The 23,359-nt window shown below is 35.1% G+C and overlaps 3 protein-coding genes across 5 annotated transcripts; 2 read left to right on the forward strand and 1 right to left on the reverse strand.

Moving 5' to 3' along the window:
• Positions 1-901: 901 nt before the first annotated feature.
• Positions 902-8,936, reverse strand: LOC121767556 (nuclear transport factor 2-like). 2 transcript variants are annotated; one of them, XM_042163854.1, is made up of 9 exons: positions 8,817-8,911; positions 8,093-8,205; positions 5,869-6,056; positions 3,447-3,744; positions 2,856-3,362; positions 2,531-2,652; positions 2,387-2,455; positions 1,550-1,613; positions 902-1,416 (listed from the first exon to the last, which is right to left on the reverse strand). In XM_042163854.1, the coding sequence occupies exons 2-9, from the start codon at positions 8,094-8,096 to the stop codon at positions 1,196-1,198; spliced, it is 1,473 nt and encodes a 490-aa protein (XP_042019788.1). In that variant the 5' UTR covers positions 8,097-8,205; positions 8,817-8,911; the 3' UTR covers positions 902-1,195. The 2 variants fall into 2 exon arrangements, with proteins under 2 accessions (XP_042019788.1, XP_042019789.1); XM_042163855.1 differs by lacking the exon at positions 8,093-8,205 and having other exon boundaries at positions 8,817-8,936.
• A 942-nt stretch (positions 8,937-9,878) lies between these two features.
• LOC121768699 lies at positions 9,879-10,259 on the forward strand. Its single transcript, XM_042165237.1, has one exon. It carries the CDS (start codon positions 9,879-9,881, stop codon positions 10,257-10,259), a length of 381 nt encoding a protein of 126 aa, XP_042021171.1.
• An 8,255-nt stretch (positions 10,260-18,514) lies between these two features.
• LOC121767339 (transcription factor TCP17-like) lies at positions 18,515-21,502 on the forward strand. Of its 2 annotated transcripts, none has more exons than XM_042163586.1 (2): positions 18,515-19,456; positions 20,345-21,502. In XM_042163586.1, the coding sequence occupies exon 2, from the start codon at positions 20,392-20,394 to the stop codon at positions 21,262-21,264; it is 873 nt and encodes a 290-aa protein (XP_042019520.1). In that variant the 5' UTR covers positions 18,515-19,456; positions 20,345-20,391; the 3' UTR covers positions 21,265-21,502. The 2 variants fall into 2 exon arrangements, with proteins under 2 accessions (XP_042019520.1, XP_042019519.1); XM_042163585.1 differs by lacking the exon at positions 18,515-19,456 and adding an exon at positions 19,518-20,135.
• The last annotated feature ends 1,857 nt before the right edge of the window (positions 21,503-23,359 follow it).

The following is a 23,359-nucleotide window of genomic DNA, read 5'->3' on the forward strand; positions in this document are numbered from 1 at the left end:
TATAAAAAACTAATGTTAATATGCATGGTAAAAAGCGGAATAACATGACTATTTTCCTTGAGATGATAAAAAAATGAAAAAAAACATGATTATTTTCGTGAACTATATTAACATGAAACGTATATATTCATATACTACACATCTAAAGGAGAACGACCCACATGAAATAAGAGAGAAAGATAGTGGTTAATGATCATGACCTTGATCAATGGTCACAAGTTCGAGTCCGTCCATACCTTTAAAAATTTATATTTATTTGTCAATAAAAATAAATACTCCATAAACTACTATATAAAAAAAGAGACCGGTAAAAAATCAGACATTCACATAAGAGCATCTCCAATGGCGGACGTCCGGTCGGACGTCGCGACGGGCGACCGGGACCTCCGCCATTGTGGCGTTTAGGGTCGGATACGGACGTCCCGGCGACGGGCGGGCGGACGTCCGCCACTGTGGCAAGGGTCGGACGTCCCGGTCGGACGTCCGGAAATTATTATTTTTAAAAAAAAAAAACTCTATATATACGGCTCGTTGAACTTCATTTCAACGCGGAGTGAACCGGGGATGTTGGATTATGTATTTTTCTTTTTTCGAATGACTATGTATTTTGCTTTTTTTTTTTCTAACTATGTTTTTTTTTTATGTTTTATGAATATGTATTTTTGCCCGTATTTTACTTTCCCGTATTCCGTGTCAAAATTATATTTCCATTTTTATGTAATTAAATTATTGTGATTTTTTTTATTGCCGGATGTCCTAGTGGGAAGGGCGATGGGAAGGGCGGATTGTGCAGGGGATGTCCTAGTGACGTGGCAGTGGGATGGGAAGTCCTAGTGACGTGGCAGGTGGTGTTTTTGGGATGTCCTAGTGGGATGTCCGCACACTGGAGATGCTCTAACACTGACAATAAAACAAATTTTCATTTCCCCCAAAGAAAAAGATATCATAGTCATTTCAAACTACATTCCTCTAGGCTCTAGACAAAATTCTGTTGCAAAAGAGGGCTAAAAAAGATAAAAGGAAAGATTTAAAACTGATGCTACTACACTTAATACCCATTCCGATAATCTAAGGCAAACCCCTCTAATCTTAACTTTTGAGCAAGGAGAAAAATTTGATATTGCTGCCAGGATTAAAACACATTGATGTTCAGGTATCACACCTCTGTCAAAATTGCCTCCAACAACCACGGATCTTATGCTGAAGCAGTATTCTGTGTTGGGCTGGAACGACGACCTCCCCTCCCTCTTCCCTGCTGATAGCCATCTCCGCTGCGCCCACTGCTAAAGTTTCCATGGCCTCTTAAGCTATCGCTTCTGACATAGGTCCGTCCGCCATTGTAATTTCCACGACTCCTGAAGCCATCGTTACGATATCCTCCACGTGAAGGAGTAAATCGACCCCTCCCACCACCAACTGTGCAGAACCAACGGCAATTTCAGAAGAATGATTCTCTCAGCAAATAGTTTCCAGAATAAATGACTCTATCTAAAATTGAAGTCTGCATATTTCAAGGAATAGAGATGGTGAAAGTTAGGCTCCTACTAACCTCGGGTGGTTGTCCTCTTTATTTCCACAACAGCTTGGCGATCACCAATAGTTATCGGAGAAGCCTGAAGAACAGAGGTAATTTTACTATAATGTAAAATAGGAATATAGTTCAAAACATAATTTATGGCAATCTATAAGAAAATATATCAACAAATTTTCAACATTTTTTATTCAGCTCAAGGTCTACCATGGAATTCTTAATGTTGACATTGGAGGCAAGCATCAGTAACATCTCACAAATACAGCCACTCGCAGAAAAGTAGCATACAGCATAAGAAATTAATGTTTCAACTGGCTTCGTATCTCTTACATCAAAATAAAAATGCCATCACTCGTCTATTGACCAGAATGCCACTTCATCATATTAACCTATTACCTATTGCACTGTAAGGGTGCCCATAAAAGTGGGTGGCTCAAGCACATGAATAAATGTATAAACAAGGTACCATGGAAATTATATAAGGGGGCTTTGCCATTCATTTCAGTATTAGAAGCATATTGCTGAGTCCAAATTTCCTAACAGAGTGGGTTTATGTTTTCTAGAGTCAATAGAGATTGTATCCAACTCAAAGATCCCATCAAGTTACTGCATATCCTTTTAAATTAGCTTAATCCATGATAATGAGATACTAAGAATTACAAGATAGCCATGATGATGAGAGAACTTCCTGAAAGGAACAGCAAAGTCAAAGTGGCATTTCACTCCCAAGTTACTTTAAACAATACCAGATTAGTCACTCCCAAGTCTTGGCTATGTCATATGGTGATCGCTAAACGTAGAAGAAGAAAGGAAAAAGGAAAGAGAAGAAGAAGACATAATTTGAAGATCACGTACCTTAATTGCACTTTGCATGGAGCTAAACTCTTGAAATTCAACAAAGCCGAAACAGAAACCTTGTTGTTGCTAGAGGAGATGTAGAGTCGATATCAATATAATATTCGAGTTGAAGAATGCAGAACAACTAGCAGTGATACTAACCTTGATACTCCTGACTTGGACCCCATGTGGTTTAATAGCTCCGAATTTCAGAAATTCAGATTCAAGCTGAGAAGCTGTAACACTCAGAGGCAAATTGCGGATATATACGGAGTGGCCCTCAACTGTAAAAAATAACAAACAAAAAGCAAATAAGCTGGTGCGGAGATAAGGAGGGACCATGAACAGAAAATATTTGTAGACATCCCTAACCTATCATCACATCTTAGAGAAGGTTTTGCTTTTATCTTATGCTAATAATTTAAGTCAAGTTTCTCAGTGCTCAGTCATTCATCTAATATGAAAAATACCAGATAAAAAAGAATACCTCCGTCCTGAGTATCTCGACTTTCCGATGCATTAGTGGGTGCAATAGGACTTGGAGATTCAGGAGCAGGATGCTCTGATGTGTTGACTGGCTGCGTTTCTATTTTTGGTAAAACTACTTTTGATGTGTTAGTAGGAACATAAACTTTGATAGGACCCTTTTTTGTCTGCGAACTAACAATAGAAGCATATGATTTCTTTGGAGCATCCTCCTGGGGTGAGCAAGGAAGTGATTCTGCAGCCTCCAGTACATGATTCTCATTCACACGAGGGTCTGCCATTTCAGTATCATTAATGGCATTCCCATCATATCCCCCATTAACCACTTCATCATCAACTACCACCTCATTAATCACTTCACCATCAACTACCCCCTCATTAATCACTTCACCATCAACTGCCCCCTCATTAATCACTTCACCATCAACTACCCCCTCATTAATCTCAACTTGAGGCATTACGGAAGATGCAAGGTTTGTACGGGGGGGTTCAACAGCTTCAGCAGGTTCTAAGGAACAAATGAACACGGCGATAAGGGAAAGGCAAATCAATTGATAATCATGAAAAACAAAAGCAAAATTATAAAGCCAACCTGCATTTGGCTCCAACGAATTTGACGGTGTCTCTTGAACTCCAATGTCCACCACCTGAACCATGTCTGATCCATTTTCATCTACATACCTAAAAATATCATTTAAAACATAGTATCCTTTGTCTTGAGGAGCAAGAAAAAAGGTTTGCGTGAATTTCCTTCTTAGACCGTCCTTTCCGGTCAAGCAGCCAGTCACTAGGACAATTACTCCATCCTTATAAGAATCCTGTGCATTAGCAGTCTTTATCTCTGCCTTGTAGTTCTTGTAGTTCAAGGAGCATATTTTATCATTGATGCTCTGGTATAACAAGAAAACAGAAGATTGTTTATATAATTTGCATAAAATTGTGAGATGAACTTAAGTAGGTTGACTTCTTCACGTGAAATAAACCTGATAGTAGTCCAAATGGGCACTAATTAACTTTAAAACAAAACTGTATATATATGTATATTAGCTAAAAGTTCCAGATCTCTATGTTTCAAAAATTATATTTGGGACTGAAAAGCAAAATCATAGCCAATTTTGATGCCGGTCCAAAAAAAACTGATGAGGCTTCCGTTCCGTGTAGATCTAATGTAATTATATATCATGATTATCATCAATACATGTTCAAGAAATTTAACCCCAAAAATCAAACAATCACACATACAGACAGTGCGCCCCGATGACCGTGGCCAATGGCGTATGCCGTATGGCAACCACAATGATAATTTTCTCTCCCAAAGGAAAGAAAAAATAGTTGTATGAAAATAAAACATTAAAACTTGTTCTCCACATTACACTATTATAGAAAACTAATGATTAAATCCAAAAGGAAAGAAGAAAGGCTAATCGAAAGAACACTGTTGCCCGCCTGAACTTGAAGGGGTTCCTTGACGTTTGGAAAAATGGGTTTGTCATGATTATATTATAGGGTGAGAGAGAGGGAGGCCATTTAAATTGATGCCAAGATTCTAATCTAGCATTATTTCAATATTCCAGGAACAGAAAAGGCATCAGAACTGAAGACAACAAGCATGGAAAAAAATATTTGGAATTCGCGTTCTAGTAATAGATTATTTGATTTTATTGTTTTTTTTTAGTTAACACTATTGATGATGAGTAATTGATATAAAATATGTTGCAATAACATTAGTTAATGTCGATCAACATCATAAATTAGCTATACATTCACATAACTGGTCAAAGTATGGCTAAAGTAACAATTTATAGAATACTTTGTGTCAACAAAAATTTGATTAATTATAGCTATTAGCCTATATAATACACACACCCGCACCCACACCCACATATAACTTTGAAGAAATTTACATTTCTAATATACCTTGGGGAGATCTTAGACAAGTAAATTGGGTTATTTTTTCAAAAAATTAAAGCACAAACTTAGTAGCAGCTGCTTACCAGTTTACCTAAAACTTTTACTTTTTGTTCTTTAATTATTATAAAGAGCGACACAGATGAATATGCATGTTGGATTTGATCAGCCATCGGAGGACCTAATCGGCAACGGAATTTTTTTGATAGGTGTATATGTAACCATAGTCATGGCTAGAGTGACTAGTGACTACTAGTGAAATGATTGAGGGAGGACCATAGACGTCAGGGTTGGGTTTTGCTATTAGAATTTGAAATTCAAGCACTGAATGGCGAAACTGATTTAGGGGAAAGATGGGATGGATCATGGAGGGCAGGGAGTCAGTTGTGGTTGCAACTCCTGCAGCCAACAGCAGGATACAGCTATATACAAGTAGCAGAAGTAGGAGTCAGTCTTGGAATGAGGGCTTGATGTACCAATAACATTTAAAAAGCTCATGCATGAATGCAAATTGATCCAGAGTTCGTGTTTTTTTCAAGTAACACTATATACGTCATCACAATACAACATGGACAAAAGACACTACTAATAAAGAAAGACTCAGCCAAGTCTTGTCGACTCATCACATATAAAAATGCACAAGTTAACCCTATTAAGATGTTTGTATGTCGACATATTTGTTTTCTTGATGTTGAGATTACTCCATCTCGGTTCTGGTCTAGCTCTTATTTGGCGAGTCTTACCTATCCCCATACTACCAACTATATGTCGCCTAATCTAAGATTTGAAGCAAAAGCATGCTTTGATGATCCCGTGCCTCACCTCCCACTCAAAAGGAAGACAAAAAACATGGCCTGGTTAGTAAATATAATTCCATAATAACGCTCAATGTACAATTATATTTGGATATGGCATGTACAGAGATGAGTTGCAACATATTTATTGCTTGACAAGTGTCACACTCCTAGCACACCGAGAAAAGTATCCCATATAAATTTCAGAAAATGTAAAATAAAAGAGGAAATGTATTAATATTAGAATACTATTAACAATGAAACTAATTACTTTAAGGATAAATAAGTATTCTGTAAATTTGTCATACTCACTTTCATCGTTGTCACAGTGGTCATATGGCCATCAGGCTCTGGTCTACTCAGTAAACTTGTATCATGGTAAAATCTGAAGACCAATTCAGGAGAGTGGTGGAGAATATGGTAATACTGATCTACAAAAGCATTTCCAATCACTTCAGCACTTGGAGTTGGGGGAGGACTCACACTTTGTGCAGCCATTCCTGCCAGAAGCTGGAGTCAATCTTAAAATGTATTTGGAGTTTTCGACTCTTTCACACACAAAGTGGGAAAAGAGAAGAATAAGAAAAGGAAGCCTGAGACAACTCCTATCTGGTTTTTAATCAATATGAAATCAATATTTTATGAGTTAGCTAATCAGATATTAGAGCCTACAAATGCTGAAATAGATTCATTTGCCATTAGGTGACTTACTATAGGCTGTTACGTTTTGTTACACGTAATTTGTGCAAGAAATATTTCCAAGTTTTATTGAGAATTTCTAAAACAAAGAACGATGGTCCAATATAACCATATAGTTTTTGAAATCAAGAATCCCATCGAATAAAATATTAACAACCACAAAGATCTAACTACCCACCACGACAAATATAAACTCAAATCCCAATGATAAAATAAGCATAAGTCGTCAATAATTACTGGCTGCGGCAACATATAAACACAAACATCCTAATCATCTAGCAAAACAAATAAACCATAAGAACAAGGAAAATTGAGATAAACCATTCTAATATTTAATAACAATGAATAGTAGACACTTTTGAAAATTTCCTACAAACACAGAATGATTAATCTTCAGAATTTAGTAAAATATTCCATTGTATGCATCAATATTTGCATAAAACTCCAAATCCAACAATGGAAACAAAACCCTCAGTTTTTCCTTATTCCATCAGAGAATCTAACCATAAAAGTAATCTGATAAACAAAATAGTAGAATTATAATCTCCTGGTTCCTAAAAAAGCACATATTTCCAATAATTTGAAAGACAGAAGTAAATGATTCACATATCCCCTTTTATTCAGAAAAGAGGACAAATACAGCAAATAAATAGCAATCTTGAAAAAAGTAGTTCGAATAAATAAAATCACTACCAGGTTATTGAAAAAAATTGGAAATTTTTGGGGGAGGGCCTGAAGGGAGGATTGGGTGTGGGTGGGAGACTGCATGCGTGTGTTAGAGAGAGAGAGAGATGGATGGATGGGTGTTTGTGTTTGCGTGTGCCAGATGAGAAAAAGTGAGCAACTGTGTGCATATATAGACAGAGGCCAGAGAGAGAGATTTTCGATGAAAGTGAGGGGAAACCCAGTAGCCTTGAACAGCTAGGCAATGACTTAATGCTTATCTGTTAAAATTCAAATAACATGACCGTTGTCCATTTAAAAGTAAAACTAATCCATAGAAAGCTACGATCCCTTTTTTATGCTCTATTTATGAGATGATTTAACCGTTATAAGTGAAATTATTTTAATGATAGTGTGAATTCACCCCAATCTAGTAGTACATCTACCATTGTCGTTGATACGAATGAAACATAAGATTCAATCAAAAATTAAATTCCTTAGCAGTGAACCACATTCAATCTAAATGAAGCAAAAGTTCACAAGCTGATACATATCACCACAATTTCAAGGGAGTTTTTAGCATTCATTCACTGTGTGTATAGTACTCCCTCCGCCCAGCCATAGTTGAGGCATTTCTTTTGGGAGCAAAGATTAATGAATAGGTGTTTAGTGAGTTGAGACGAAAGAAAATAAAGTAGGAGATAATAAAGTAGATAAGTGAATAGATAATAAAGTAGATAAGCGAAGAGATAATGAAGTAGATAAGTGAAGAGATATGAACAAAGAATCAAATAGATAATTGAAGAGAGAACAAAGAAGAAGAGGCAACAAAGTAAGAGAGATTAAGTGTGTAGAATTTTGCGATAAAGGGAGATGCCTCAATTACAGTGGGGAGACCAAAAAATGAATATGACTCGGCTACAGTGGATTGAGGGAGTACAAGATTTACCAATATATCACTCCTAGTACAAGCATATGACAATTCTATAGGGCCGCCTTCTCAGCTATATATAATCCTTTAGGCAAACGTAGTAGACAACCACTCTGACTCTACCTGGAATAAGACTCGCAATAGACCAATGATTCTAACATAACCCGAGAATGAAAGAGGAAGTCAATGAAACATTATCACAGGGGTGAAATATGTCCAACACGTTTGGTTTTTGGTACTAACCCATTGAGCTTCAAGGAGCAAGCAGTTCACTTCAGAAAAGTAGTATTTGGCCCGCTTTGTGTAAACTCACACCTTGAATAATCCTCGACAAAGTATTCGTAATTTCTTGAGCACTGATGCACAGTGATGTACACAAAAAGGTTTCAATAAACATAAAACCCATTAAAACAAAGAGTAGAAGCAAAAAAGCCTCAACACTCTCAAAACAACATTAAAAAACAAAATGCCAAGAGTTGAGATTATGCTACACCAACGATGAGCGGCACAAAACCGGTTCAACCAGATACCACAACCATGAATCAGTAAACATTAGTCTGTAACAACTACAAACAATTAAAAGGATCAACTTATCCCAAAAAACCCTAATAACTCTGTGCATCACCCTATAAACCCACACAATGCCTAAAAATGCAGTCTATTAAGCAACGATGTTGACATAAACCCCCAAAACCCCAGCAATGCAAACTAGCCTATTATCAGTTCTTCACTAATTCTACCATCAGATCTGGCCGTGACGGGATTCGATACAACCCCGGAATCAAAAGCCGCCGCAAAATGTGGGAATCGTCAACAATCTATTCACACAATCACACATTTGCCATCATTTAAAGCCGGAGAGAAAATAGCGTCGAGTACATCACTGATCACGCTTAACTAGGAAAAGCAGTAAAACACGTAGATAGCGGTGTCGACATGATCAACTTGATTGAATGCGATTGAGTACCTGATCAATTGGATGTGGAGAGAGAAAGAGAGAGATCTACGGAGCGATCGTGAGCAAAGAGTAACAGAAGAATCCAGCAGAGTTGGAAAACTACTCGCAATAATTTGTGCTCAATTAAACGTTTATATACATATTTTCTCATAGTGACGAAAAATATAATTGTTTAATCCACAAATATTAAGTTAGATGGACTAGAAAAAAAAAATCAATTATTTCAATTAGCTGGATATTTATTTAGATTACGAAATACAAATTGATCTATTAGATTGATTAAATTCGATTATTTAATAATTTTATACAATGTCATATATTGTAATTTTATACGCATTGTCACCTTATGCAGGCTAATAAGACATTAGTCTGTATTTAGTACTACTAAATTAATAAAATCAATACTTAATATATTTATCGTTTATGATGTTTAGAGAGAGCATGTGATGAAGGTAGACGATCAAAGATGTCAGGATTTGAAAAAAATTCTAGAGCTTCATCAAACAATGGATCTAAGAGTTCGATTGTGGAGAAATAATAAACTAAAGAAAAGAAGTATAGATATCATTCATTGCTTAGTTGCATAAGATCATTTCAATGCTATTTATAGAAGATACGAGTGATCATTCAATGTTTGCTAAACTAACTACCTCTGACTAAATTATGTTTTAAATATTTTTTTTTCCTGTTTTTTTTATTGAACGACGGAGTTGATGGGCTTCTTTCATGTATCAAAATTTATCACTCAGAATAAACCTTGACCACAAGGTCTGAAATCCAGATGTGTTTCCCACAAACATATAGTTGAAATATTCCTTATTAAAGAGAAAGAAATTTAGATTTCTATTTTTGAGAAATTGGAAAAAAAAAGGAAGTCACGTGATTAAAAATTAGACATTAGTAAAATTGATAAATGTAAGATAAATGAATAATTAGATATCGATCTAAAATCAGAGTCGCTTTAAACTGGTGGCGACTCTATTTTCGATATGCTCCACCCTTTTTAAGATCGATTTATTAATACACAGTAATTTCTGAGCAGCAATAGAAAGAAAATCCCCAAATCGATCAATGGCGTCCGCTGCGAAATCCCTATTCCAAACCCTCCGCCGTTGCATCAAGAAGCCATGGGAGTATACCGGCCCCGTTGCCCACCCTGAATACCAGCATTCCATCCCCAAGGCGACGGAATACCGGGTTTACTGCCCCTCCACCGTCCCCGGCAAGGCCATCGTACCCAACTCTCTCCCTGAAACTGTTTACGACATCAAGTATTTCAGCCGAGATCAGCGCCGCAACCGCCCCCCGATTAAGCACACATTTTTGAAGAAGGCTGACGTGGAGCGGATGAAGAAGGAAAAGACGTTCGACCTGACTGAGTTCCCGCAGCCGTACCTGACTGCGACGGTTATCGAGGACGAAAATGCCATCGGCGGCGGATACCAGAAGTAGAATGCTGGTATGGATTTTGTTCTTCTATGTGTATATTTACCTGGGAAGAATATTTCGTGTATTTGCCTATTTGTTTTGAGATGAGGTATTGATTCAATAAGATTAGTTGAAAATGGATGTTCTGTCTCCTGTTTTGGATCATGATTATGATTTAGTTGCTGATACTTCTTTTGATGATATGGAGATTGGGGTTTTTGGTTACGAATCTTAATTATGTTGTAATGCGTTCATATGAGTTGGTCTTGCACGATCCGCGTCCTGTTTTTTAGGGTTATTAAATCATATCTTAATTTGTTGTGTTGTAGCTGATTGATTGTGAAGTTAAAAGAATTCCATGTTTCTGACGATGTAATTTTGCATCCCAGTTTAAGACTGGAGGTGCCAGAAAATGTCGCAGGCTAAGTAAAGTTTTGATAATTCTGACTGATAGGTGTTGCATCACTTAATTGGTTGTGACACTTATCTTAACGGTTTGGTCGTATCGTGTATTCAGATTTTAGATGTGGGTGATAGAGAATATCAGTGTTTCTGCATTGAAGCTTATGATACTTCTATGTGGCTCATGAAAACACCTGTTGTTAATACGTTACGCCGCCCTAGGATTGTAGATTCAAAAATTTGGATCATTACCTAGCTTCTTGGTTTTCAGTATGATGAGCTCTTAACTACCCAAATCGTAGACCTGGATTGTGTGGTCATAACTTCCCTGATAGACTTTCTCCTCTGATTAGGTTATTTCAGATTAATGTTTACTTTTAACTGGACTTGTGTTATCATCACCTCCTTATATCTCTAATTCTGTAATCCATTTTTGGAGCTATGCCCTTGCTGCCAAATTCGTTTTGAATGCACTTCCTGCTTTACACTAGTTTCATTGTTTATTTGTTTTACTAAGTTACCGTGTCTATGGTATGAGTGGTGTGTAATTTAGAAGTAAAGAACTCAAAGTGGTCCTATAGTAGGGTGTCCAGTGTCCACTGTCCAGGATAATATAACAAAATTGGTTTTGTAGAAGTAAGATTTGGAGGTCATATTTTTATTGCCTTTGTATATCATGTTGTACCAAACACTTGATTTCCATGCACATAATTTGTGATCTTCAGTTTTCCCTAGTACTTGTCATTCTTATCCAGAAAATGATTTAGGACATCTTCTACCCCAATTTAGAGTTGAGAATTGCAACAGGTTGGCCACCCTTTTTGTCTATGATGTAGAACCTGATCAGCAGTCAGTTGTTGTAAACTGTAATGTATCCAAATCCAGTTTCTAGAGTAACTTGTATACTTAAGCACCTAACTAGAGGTTCTATCCACATGGCCCTGCTGGATATTCTTCCAGAATAGCTTTTTATTACAATTGTCAATTTAACAATTATAGGTGCAGTTCAAAATTTTTGGGCACAAGTAAGTTAAATGAATTAGATCAAACTAGATTATGGTGATGTGACAAACTTCACAATAACTGTGCAGTATTTCCTCATATTCATGGCTTGCTTTATTGGTGGAGTTAAGCATTTTACCTGATCAATATTCAAATCTAAATTTGTACTACATATTTTCACAATAACTGTGCAGTATTACCTCATATTCATAACTTATCTTGCTATTTCCATATTTGATAGCCTTCTTCATCTACCTTTCTTTTTTCACAAACTAGGAAGATCTGGGTTATCACTCTGAAGTCTGAATGTCTTAGGGTCATTTTCTTTATGTAACAGGCCCGTGAGCTGTGACTGCTATCTGCCTGCTTGAAGATCTGGTTAAATGTAAGCTTGGTTTTATGCAGCTGGTTTTCTCTCTCCAGATAATTTTCTTGAAAAGAACAAGTTGTATCCATGGCATGTACTTTCTTACCCGAGTTGTCTCCTCAATAATGTATTCTCACCTCAAAGGAGTATTTTGCAGCTCCAATGTGTTTATGTCTATGATCATTGCTAGATTTGCCTTATTGGGCTTTTGCTTTCTGTAATTTAAATTATTAAAGATCTCGAAATTTATATTTTTGGGCGATCATTTACTACAATCTGCACAATATAGTTCTCTGCGTTCTTCATGATTTTTAAAATGTAGTCAGTTAAGTTTAAGCTTAGTGAAGAAAAGTAAGACAACCTTCCCAGTGAACTCCCACCTGGGCATGTCTTTTGGTAGATAGCATGCATTTCCTTTTTCACCTAGACGGCTAGACCCAATTAAGTCAGCTGCCTTCTTTAATAACTATCTCGTGCCTTCTATTCCCCAGACTACTGTTGTTGGTTAAGTTTTCAACTGATTTTATGTTATTTTGTTGCTATGCTGAGATAGGCCAAAGTGATAAGTTCATTTGTTCACATCGTGAATGAAGAGCTCATGATGATAGTAGTATTTAAGTTGCACTGTTGCATTGAGGACTTCATAATTTGCTGAATTGTTGTTGAAGAAGCTTGATTGCTCTTGTACCTTGATGGGATTTTTCACCAGAGGAAAATTATTCAGTGATTGTTAGAGAATATATGTCCTACATTATTGTTCTACTCAAAGTCCAGTTTCAAGTATGCTGTACATAATTAAAAACTTGAGTAAGGTATAGTATCTACGCAGAAGGCAGATGCACGAAATAAAACACAGTAGTACATATTCTCTGTGTCTTACAATGTGTGGTTGGATGCATTTAGTATGATGAATAAATTAGCTGGCTTGAGCATTATATGGATTTCTACCTTAGTGATAGCTACTTGTGACATTCCTTGCTTACATCTGAATCACAGTTTTTTAATTGATGGGAGTTCATTCTTGTTATGTCTCATCTGGTCCATATCTTTACATTTTCACCATTGTGGAGTGGAATTTCATTTTCATGCATCAAGATGGAATGAAAATATGAATAATGCATGAACTTAGATTATATTTGTAGAATATGATATGATAGTAGAGAGATGTGTATGGGAAGTAAAGTGCAAGGGAAGCACACTCAGTGTGTTGTAGTTATCCATCTACAGTTGCAACCCTGCGCATGCCTATGTATATTGCCTTAGCATAGATGCAATGTGTGATCTGTCATCTCATAAACCCACTGTTTTGCATTTTGTATTTTGTAACTACCAAAAACATGTGTAAATTTTTGTATCATTTCAGTTTTAATGAATATGAATTTTATAGGCTGGACAGTGGGTCCTATAATTAAACTTGGTAACCTCACCATCAAGATCACCATCCCCATCATCTCTTTATTATTACTCTCTATCTTCTTGTAAAAGACAATTTGGTGTTACTATGGATGATGTATGACACAAAAATCTTTTTCCCTTTCTTTTTTTATTTCCTCTCTTTTTCAGCCTTTTCTTCCCCACTGTTCGTACTTGGTATTCTTGTCGTGCACGAGTTAATATCTAAAAACAAGACAATAAAAAGGTAACCAGTAATTTGCTAGAAAAATTCAAGTTTGAATTCAGTTTGCACCTCTTTTTTTTAATCTCCTTTTTCGGTAAATAATATAATGCGTCAATGAAAAAATAGTATAATGAGTCATTTTAGGTGGGACAAACTAAAAGGAAAATGAGTTATCTTCGAAGGGATGAAAGGAGTAGTTTTTTTATTCTCCTTGAGAAATTACTTGATATCGTGAGTAATATAAATTGTCATTTGATCTTTGCGTACTACTCTCTCCGTCCATGAGAAGTATAAACATTTGGTTTGACACAGATTTTAATGTATAATTGATAAAATAAGAGAGAAAGATAAATGGTAGTGTAAGTAGTGTTTGTGGAGTAGTGTAGTGTAATGATAGTAAGTTGTAAATTAAAATGTGTAGGAGTAATGATTGTTTAACTATTCCAAAATTATAGTACTCCCTCCGTCCCAAGGTAGATGTCAACACTTGGGAGATGACACGAGATTTTAGGAAATGTTATTTTGTGTGTTAAATGGTGAGAGAAAGTATAATTTTATAATTGATGTGAGATGGAACTTTTTCCAAAAGAAGAAATGTGATATTTTTTGTGGGACAAACTAAAAATGAAAGTGTGACATCTACCTTGGGACGGAGGGAGTATATTTTTTTTAGAGATAGACTAATAAGGAAATAGTTCATACTTTCATGAACGGATGGAGTATATTTTATTTATAAAGCTAACATTATATTGTTGTTTATTGTAGCTTAACAAAGATTAGAAAGATATTTTAATAGTACTTTGTATTATTTTCTATATGATGAGGGAAAGTTCAAATTCAACAAAACTTTGTTTACATTTCTTTATTTAGGTAGGTGTTTATTGTCCAATCAAGTTCAGTTATTGTCCAACCTAAAGGAATAAAAGAGAGACGTTGTGGTATTATACCAACTTTTATTATTGTATTAAAATTAGTCTTTATTTTTTGTTTAATTATAATTTTCTTTTTATATATTTATAAAATTATAATTAGTTGAACTCCCAGAACAAAAATCCCGGGTGCCTTACTGGTCTCAAGAGTCAAAGTAAAAAACCATTACAAGAATTTTGTGTAATGATGCCTCAAATTTAAGGCATGAATAAATAGGAGTTGGATGTTAATATGTTATGCCTGTGATCCAAATTCCAAACGTTGAAAGAAATAAAAGCTTGAAGAGATAGAAAAAAGTGTCTGATAGAAAAGATTCTCTATTACCAACATGATTTAGGTGGGCTGATGAGTACAAAAGCAGGAATGTGGAAACAAGGGAAAGGAAGAAACAAAAAATAGAAATGAAATGACATGCGAGTGAATTTAGGGTTCCACAAGAGGAAGTGAATTTGACCAATGTCTAAATATGGAAGCAGTGAAGAAGAATTGTCTTATCTTTACTGTACTGCTGCTTCTGTTGATGCAGGTTTTGTTATCATATCATCTCATGCCCACTGAACAAAGACATGCATTTATATACACATACACCCTATGTCTATACATATATAAATGTGTGTCAAGTACCATAATTTTTTACACGGTACGAAATCAGGTTTTAATCGTGCAAATCAGGTTTTTAACGTATAATGTCAACCCATATTATATTGTGTTGTGTTTGAGTTAGGTTTGGGTTCGTGTTCATGATGAGAATTTGGGTTCAAATTAGGACTTATTGAGTTGATCAGTTGTTATTATGTAATCATGTGTGTGTATGAACCCTAGCAGATATTAAGCAGAATTGAAGGTGAGAAAAAGCAAGTAATTAAGAAGGATTAAATGCTTCTATGCAATAATGCAAAAGGTGGCAGAGGGGAAAGGGAAGTGCACCTGCAAGACTGCAAAACCATGAATTATATATATCATTTTTATAAAGATATCTGAACACCATTAATTAATAAAGCCCACACCACAATTAACCTCAATAAAGTAGCATTAAAGTAGAAGTCCCTCTTGTATTTCTCCAATATTTGTCTCTGCACAACAAAAAGGCCATAGAGAGTAAGGTCAAGAATCTAAGCCTTCCTAGGACTGGTGATACTAGAATTCCTCTTTCAATTATTGGGAAGTCCAAAACATAGCTAGTGTGAGATTTAGCATTGTTCAACAATATGCACTAACTAATCAATAAAAAAAAGGTTAACTATATGGTTCACATTAGGAGAAAGTACTTTAGTAAAAAAGTTAATTTTTTAAAGTGCTTTTGATCATGTGGTGAGTGTTTTTACGTAGTCCTTGACTTGAACATGATTTTCCACATGGTGTGACTTTAGTGTTTAGAGTACATAATGTGTGACCAAACTTTAAGCTCAAGTTTTGGAACTATATGAATTGTCACACACTCAAATAAAATAATCTTCGATCCTTAATGTGCTCTAAGAGTGGTCCCTTTTGCGTTCCTTGACAAATCATTTCTATATCTAACTTCTTTTTCTAATTGATTGCAAATATCATTCAACACTATAGTGCATTTCTCTGTAATTTTAATTTCTAATACTTTTTCCAAAATCATGTTAAAGTGGCAAAGTACTCCATATTAGCAAAAGTTCTTGTGTAAACCCAATGTGAAACCAACAAATCTATATACCAGCAAATTTTGTTTACAAAATTTGTTTTTTCCCACTATATAGTATAGATTCTCTAATAGTACATACTTAATTTAAAGAAATAGTATAATACGTATGATATATTGTACTACTATCATAAACATGTGTATTTTTACTAATTTCCTGAATTGTACATATTTTTGCTTATTTATTTTAAAGTTAGCATTAAAACAAGATTCATTTGTATTTAAATCAATATTTTCTTGAAAATTTTGATAAGGTTTTATATGGTTTATTTTTGTTATCTAAATTCATTACGTGTGTCACATATGTCATTTGCTGGCTATAGAAAACCATTTACTTTCTTGCTATACTTACATGACTCATGTGTTCCATTATCATGTTGACGATTTTTAATTTTTTGCATATAGTATATCATATAGATATAAGTATTTTTTTGTGTGACACTTATATTACTATGTAAATTTGAATCTTAACTATTTTTGATTAAATGGAATAGTGATGGTAAAAGGGATGTAACACTGACCACTCTGAGCAACCCCTTGTCTGGGATCAGGGGACCATTTATTTGGCAATAATGCAAAATGGGTACCTCTTCTAAATCTAACTGCTCCTTTTCTTTCATAGATCCTTATCACTGCCCTAATTTTACATATTTTAATTTTTGGATAAACAAGAAATTTATAATGATTTTTTTATTTTATAAAATAATAACTAATTATTTCCTATTTAGGGCACCCGCAAAGCGTCTCGTTGCGGGCTCTATCTCGTCTCGGAGAGACGAGACCGCATCGAGACAGCGTTGCGGGCTCCGTCTCGTCCCCAGCCTGTCCCTTGTCTCGCCGCGGAGGGAAGCCTCGCGAGACAGCTCGCCACGCGCGTTGGCGACGTGGCGAGCTCCGGTTCGTCCGTGACGCCCACTCGCCGGCCAACGAGTGGGCGTCGTTTTTATCCGAAAAAAATATTTTTTTAACAATTCAGGAAAATTTTGAAAATTAAAAAAAAAAATCCCCAAAAATATACTATCCGCTTATAGCCATTTTTTGCAAATTTTTTATTTATTTTTATTTTTTTAAGCCCACAATCACTTCTATAAATATCAAATCATTCCCACAAATTAATCCACCATAAAAACACTCTCTATTCTCACTCAAACACTCTACATTCTTCATCTCAAAACATGATTCTTCTCCCAAATTTAATCCATTCATGGATCCATTTGAGCAAATGCGTCGAATAAAAAAATCAAACATCCTGAATTTTCAAGTATTGTTGGAATCCACAGACTAAAAGTTCGTCGGAGCTCTCTCCCAAATTCGAAATAAAATCCTTCACCTCCCCAAGTCTATCGCTGTGAATTTTTGTTGCCTCGAGCTTTGATTCCACGGAATAAGACGTAACAACTGATGATATCTTATTCTGCTTCTTTGAGTTTTGAGATTTTGAATTTAGAGAGAGTGAGCAGAACATTTTAAATTATGTATTTTTTATTTGTTTTAGGATTTTATTAATGTGGTTTTTTATTTTTTTAGAATTTTAAGTTGTAATTTTAGTTTATTTAATGAAGTGTGTTTTTATTAATTGAATTTGTTGAAAATAAAAAAAAATGAAATTGAATGAATAGTTAATGGATGAGATGGTTAAGAGATGGTTAAGAGATGAAGGGATGCATGTGTTGTCTCTTAGTTAAAAGATGAGGTGAAAAGTACAGTGAGACCCATGAATAGTGAAGAGATGAAACGGTTAAGAGACGGATAAGAGACAACGTTGGGGATGGCCTTATCTCGTAACTATTGTGACTCGATCTAACCCTAAGTATTGGTTGGAGGGAAAGTACTCAAATACGAAAAAAATTGACCGTTTGTTTCGATAGTTATGGCTTGATTACCATGAATGAAAAGGCAGAAGTTGGTGTGTGACATGATTGTGTGAAATTAATTGTTTCAATAAATGTTTGTTTGCTTATCTATCCCTTCATTGCATGTGTAGTTATATTGATTTGAAAAGAGAAATTTTGAAATGTAGTTAAACCTTAAAGAGCCTAATGTATGATTTTCACTTTAAATTATATATATAGGGGTGGGTATAACATATACACATAGTTATGTTAATTTGAAAAGAGAAAAAAAGGGATGAATCTTGGACTAATTTGGCTTTAACATAAACATTGAACTTCATCACATGATCAAGAATTTAAATAGCCCAATAACTTATCTTGAAGTCAAAATAGTACACTGATTTTCCTCTTCTATATATTTTCTGTGAAGCTAAAGAAGTGATCAAAATTCAAAAGACATTAGTGATCACTACTCACGAGCTCTCTCTTATGTTCTACCACTTTCCATTCGAAATAATTGAGGTTTCTGGCATCAAATTGACAGTACAGTCAATTATTTTTTGGTGAGTACAATTAATTTTAGCTAGGAAAGTAGATGCTAGTTTTATGCACACACATTTAGTCCTCCAACAACAGAGTAAATAGCCTTAATGAAAGTGTGTGTGCAGATGCACAGCAGCAAATAATATTGTATTCAGTTATCTATAAATGCAGTTTTCCACTAAAATCCAAAAAACCTATTCATATCCCTTGTCACACATTGCTCATATTTACTCCTTTGAGATGGATAGTAGTAATAAATTAATAAATACTATAAAGATAGAAAATATACCATGATCAATCTCAACCCTAATTTCTTGCAGCCACCATTTCTCAGCTCATGATCATCCTTTGATGTTCTCTTTTTAATATTTCATATACTACATAATTTCTTCTTCCGAACACACGCAATTTGTCGATAAGCGATGAGTACGAATCACAGTGTGAAACCTCTATGTATGCCTTAGATTCTTGGTAGGGCAGCCTACAATTTTTTTAGAACCAAAAAGATAAGCATTTAATGACTGAAGAAAAGAATCACATTTTAAATGCCAGTCCCTTCAGAGAAAGAAAAGTTCAACTTCAACTCTTGTATTCTGTTATATTCCTACATTTTAATGATCTGTTATGCTCTGAGAGCCTCCATTAAAATCATGCAATTCAATAAAATTCATCTCTCTCTCTATATATACAGCCTACAATTCTTTGAAGTTATACATCAAGAAAATATATATAGAACTGTTCATCTTCTTTATAAATCTTGAAGAAAAAATCAATTGGAAATCAGCTGGTCCCTCACACCCAAGCCAACATCAGAGTGACGTTACTCTCATTCTAAAAATTCCAAAAATCCAATTTGAGGTACTCCATTTTATCTACTTGTATCATTTCATAATTTGTATATATATATATATATATATATATATTGCTGTCACACCTTACTAATTCTTGGCATAATTTGCAATGTGTTACTCTGATAGAGATTAGTGATTAAGAAAACAAATATTGCAAAGAGATTAGAACAAATTAATGTAGGCATGCATCTGTCAAAACCATGTGATGGGAAATTCACTATATATAATGCTTTTTGTAGTTGTCGATAAAGCATTAAAGCCCACTTTTTTTTTCTAGAGAAGAAATGGTCCCATTGATTGGAAATGCACCGTCTTCTTAGCTAGATTTTGAGAAGGAAGTTGTCTTAGTTGAAACTTGGATATTAGTCCAAAAACCTTGACAGCTACTTAGCTAAGCTTAATTTACCACAATTAATTTCAAGATTTGAGAAGGCTTTGATGAGAATTTGACTAACACATTCTGATGCCGGTGCACATGTGACGCCACCTCCACCATTCTTTGCTTTTTCTTTAAGCATATATTGTCAATCCAATGCCCAAATATCTTCCCTTCTTCTCCAAACATCACATTTTTGTATATCTTTATATGCTATTGCTAGCTAGGGAAATTGAATTTCTCAGTCACAATTATTCCTCTTGATTACTGCAGCAGTTTTCTGTCACACAATCATTTCAGACAAGCTGGAGTAAGTGATTTCTTGATTTCATATGTATATATTGGAAATCTGAAGAATTCAATTGATGTTCTTGATTCAATTTATGTTTCCCCTAACTTTGTTATAGAAAAAATCTTGAAGATTTGGAAGAGGGCTCTTGTTTTCTTTTAATCATATTTCTTGAAAAAAGAATTAATTCGTGTGTGTATATATATATATATATATATATATATGTGCAGGTAGATTATCAAGATTCATTCTTACCTTAAAATAAATATACACATACATGAATGATGAGATGACTTCAAGAGATACAGCTAAGCAAGAGAGCAGCGAGGGTTTGAAGGCCGGGGCCAGGCCGGTGCCGGGGGCGTCATGGAGGATGAAGGATCCCCGGATAGTCCGCGTGTCGCGAGCCTTGGGAGGCAAGGACAGGCACAGCAAGGTGTGCACTGTCCGTGGGCTGAGGGACAGACGCGTGCGTCTGTCTGTCCCCACCGCCATCCAGCTCTACGACCTCCAAGACCGCCTCGGCCTCAACCAGCCGAGCAAGGTCGTAGACTGGCTGCTCAATGTGGCCAAGGCCGAGATCGACCAGCTCCCGCCCCTCCAATTCCCCCCTCCCGCCACATTCCTCCACAACTTCGATCAACAACAACAACAACACAAATCAAAAAATATCTCATCACAAACACAAGAGAGAGATGATCATCATTGGCCAACATCACCACTCACTCATCATCATTCATACCCTAACCCGAATCCGAACCCAAACCCAAACCCGGCCTCGTTACTCATCAATACTACTACCACTTCTTCTACATCTTCAATTCCGTTCAATTCGTTTGTGAGATGGGATTCATCAACCCTAACCCTCTCCCACCCTCCACGAAGCCCTAATTCGTCGTCGCCGCCGCATCAGCAATCCGATGACTGGCACAATTTCAACCCGGTGGCGCCGCTCCACCACCACCACCATCAGGTGCTCGTGTATCATCAGCCTTATTTCCAGTCTCAAATCTCCAACGCCGAATTCGACATGAAGCAACTCAACAACTACCAAGCCTCATCCACACCAAATGTGGATGAGCCATCCACACATTTCAACATGACTACTGCCAATCTCCTCCCTTCACAAAGCAACGACGGAGGCAGATGATCGATGATCGAGATTGTGATTTCATGTTGATGAGAAGAACGTGACACAAGGTAATTAATTAAGGTGCTTATGTATTGAATTTATATATATGTTGTGTCATTAATTTTTCATTTTATTACAGTAGATGAATTCAAGGGCTTGTGTTATTACATGTAGCAAATCAAATTATAAGTATATAGGATTGTACTAAGTAGTAAGTTTATTGTCATAGTGACATTATTTTCTCTTCTTTCATTAATTCTTGCTTCACAAACTGATGCATAATTCCCCCAAATTTTGTTTGCCAGACTAGAAAATAAATTAATTGAATAATCTAATATAATTAGTTATCAAAAATAAAAATCTAGGTAGAATGGTCCCTGCTCCGGCATACAATAAAATGTCGATTTTTCTTGTTCATGTACTAGCTAGCAATAACATTAAAGTGATGTTGAAGAATATAATGAAATCAGATTAAATGCTGCTGATAATCAGCAGAAATGTCAGCAGAGGAAGAAGATTAAGGGTTTTGTGAATGAGACAGCTTCAGATTTGAAGATCCCATTGGAATATAACAGAACAAGAGTTATGGTGAAGGAGAGAAAAAAATGGAAATTAAGAAATAAAGAAAGATGGGTTGTGGTCCACATTAACAAAAAGTGAAAAGAAAAAAAAGAAGGAAAATGTTAGGTTCAAGGTACATGCAGTTGATTAGGGTTTGGTTCTATCTTTTGTGAATCTGTGTGTGCATGTACAAGGACCACATCTTTCTCTCTCTCTACTACTATAACATAAGTGGTAACAGTGACTGAGCTTTGGGGGAGCTGTGGTGGGCTCAAGCACCCCCAGCAAATGAAGTTTTCACTTTGTAAGTTAATTATTTCGGACATTAATTAGTCTACTTGTATATATGTGCATGTGTGGTCTTTTTAGCAATTGCTATGCAATTTAGGGCAATTTTTTAGGTTTTCTTGTCAGTACATCCGAATTAAGTGTTTTAATTAAATTAAGTTGAATCTAGAAATAATAGATACTCCTATATATAACATGGATGATTGATGTTTTGCCAAGAAAAGGTGAAGGACAATGTATTTATTATTGGTGTAGATGTCTGATTTAGAAGTAATGGGATGTGTCTGTGTTTTTTTTTATCAATTCTCAGAATTAAATGGAGTATATTTTTTTAAAGAAAACTATGAATTCAAGGGAATTAGATTTAGGGTTTATAGGTTACTTTACTTTCGTCATATGATTTTGCTATTTATAAATACGTATATGCCTTGGCTTTGTTATATTATATGGCTGCTTAATTAATTTCAAAAGTATTTTCGTGCAAAATTATTTTCCTTTTATTTGATTGAGCTAACTGATATTTGTATATTACTCCTGGACCCTAGTATTAGACAACCGAACGAATTATCTTAAACAGAGTTCGTTATTCTTTTCAAATATGTGTGGGCAAAAATGCATATTTGCTCAAAACTGTTTTTATTTTATTTTTTAAAGTTCAGGCCATTTTTAAAAATTTAAAGAAAATTTCCCACATTTTGCAAAAAAAAATTTAATTAAGTTCATATCATTTTGTAACTTTAATAAAAGTTGGGACCATTTTGTAGTTTTCAATGTTTAGGCTATTTTTGCAAATGATGGTAAAGTTTGGATCCTAAAGTACAATTGATCCTTTCAATATTAACATGCCATATACTTATAAAATTATCTCTATACTATTAAATAATTTAGGAGAAAGTTGAAAAGTGGTGTGGGAGTGAGTAACTAATCTCCTTCTTGTCGAGCCTCAATTCATAACCTTTGGTTAAAAATTGATCGTCTCTGTCACGCATCTATCTCCCATTTTTTATGAGTTAGTATATTTTAATATACAACAAATGTTTGTATGTGTATATTTATTGGCTTTAAAACTTCTTTCTAGAACAAAAGTCAGTAGAAACTTCTAACACAAAATATCTTAAATATTCCGTGGAAACATTTTTTGGAAGATAATTTGATGTAATTTTAAACTAATATAGATAAAAAAATTATGTTATACTACAAATTCAAGGCAATTTGAGTATAACATAAATAAGGTATAAATTTAATTTACTAATGATTATACTGT

This window comes from Salvia splendens, chromosome 15 (assembly GCF_004379255.2).
Source record: "Salvia splendens isolate huo1 chromosome 15, SspV2, whole genome shotgun sequence".
Taxonomy (NCBI): domain Eukaryota; kingdom Viridiplantae; phylum Streptophyta; class Magnoliopsida; order Lamiales; family Lamiaceae; genus Salvia; species Salvia splendens.

What these genes read in the sequence shown, in the direction of transcription:
- LOC121767556 (XM_042163854.1), bottom strand. An exon ending in TCGAGATACTCAGGACGGAG is followed by an intron (nt 2,653 to 2,855) that starts GTATTCTTTTTT and finishes TATTTTTTACAG; the next exon opens with TTGAGGGCCACTCCGTATAT. An exon ending in AAAGAGGACAACCACCCGAG is followed by an intron (nt 1,417 to 1,549) that starts GTTAGTAGGAGC and finishes GGTTCTGCACAG; the next exon opens with TTGGTGGTGGGAGGGGTCGA.
- LOC121768699 (XM_042165237.1), top strand. Translation starts at nt 9,879, where the DNA reads ATGGCGTCCGCTGCGAAATCCCTATTCCAAACCCTCCGCCGTTGCATC.
- LOC121767339 (XM_042163586.1), top strand. Translation starts at nt 20,392, where the DNA reads ATGAATGATGAGATGACTTCAAGAGATACAGCTAAGCAAGAGAGCAGC.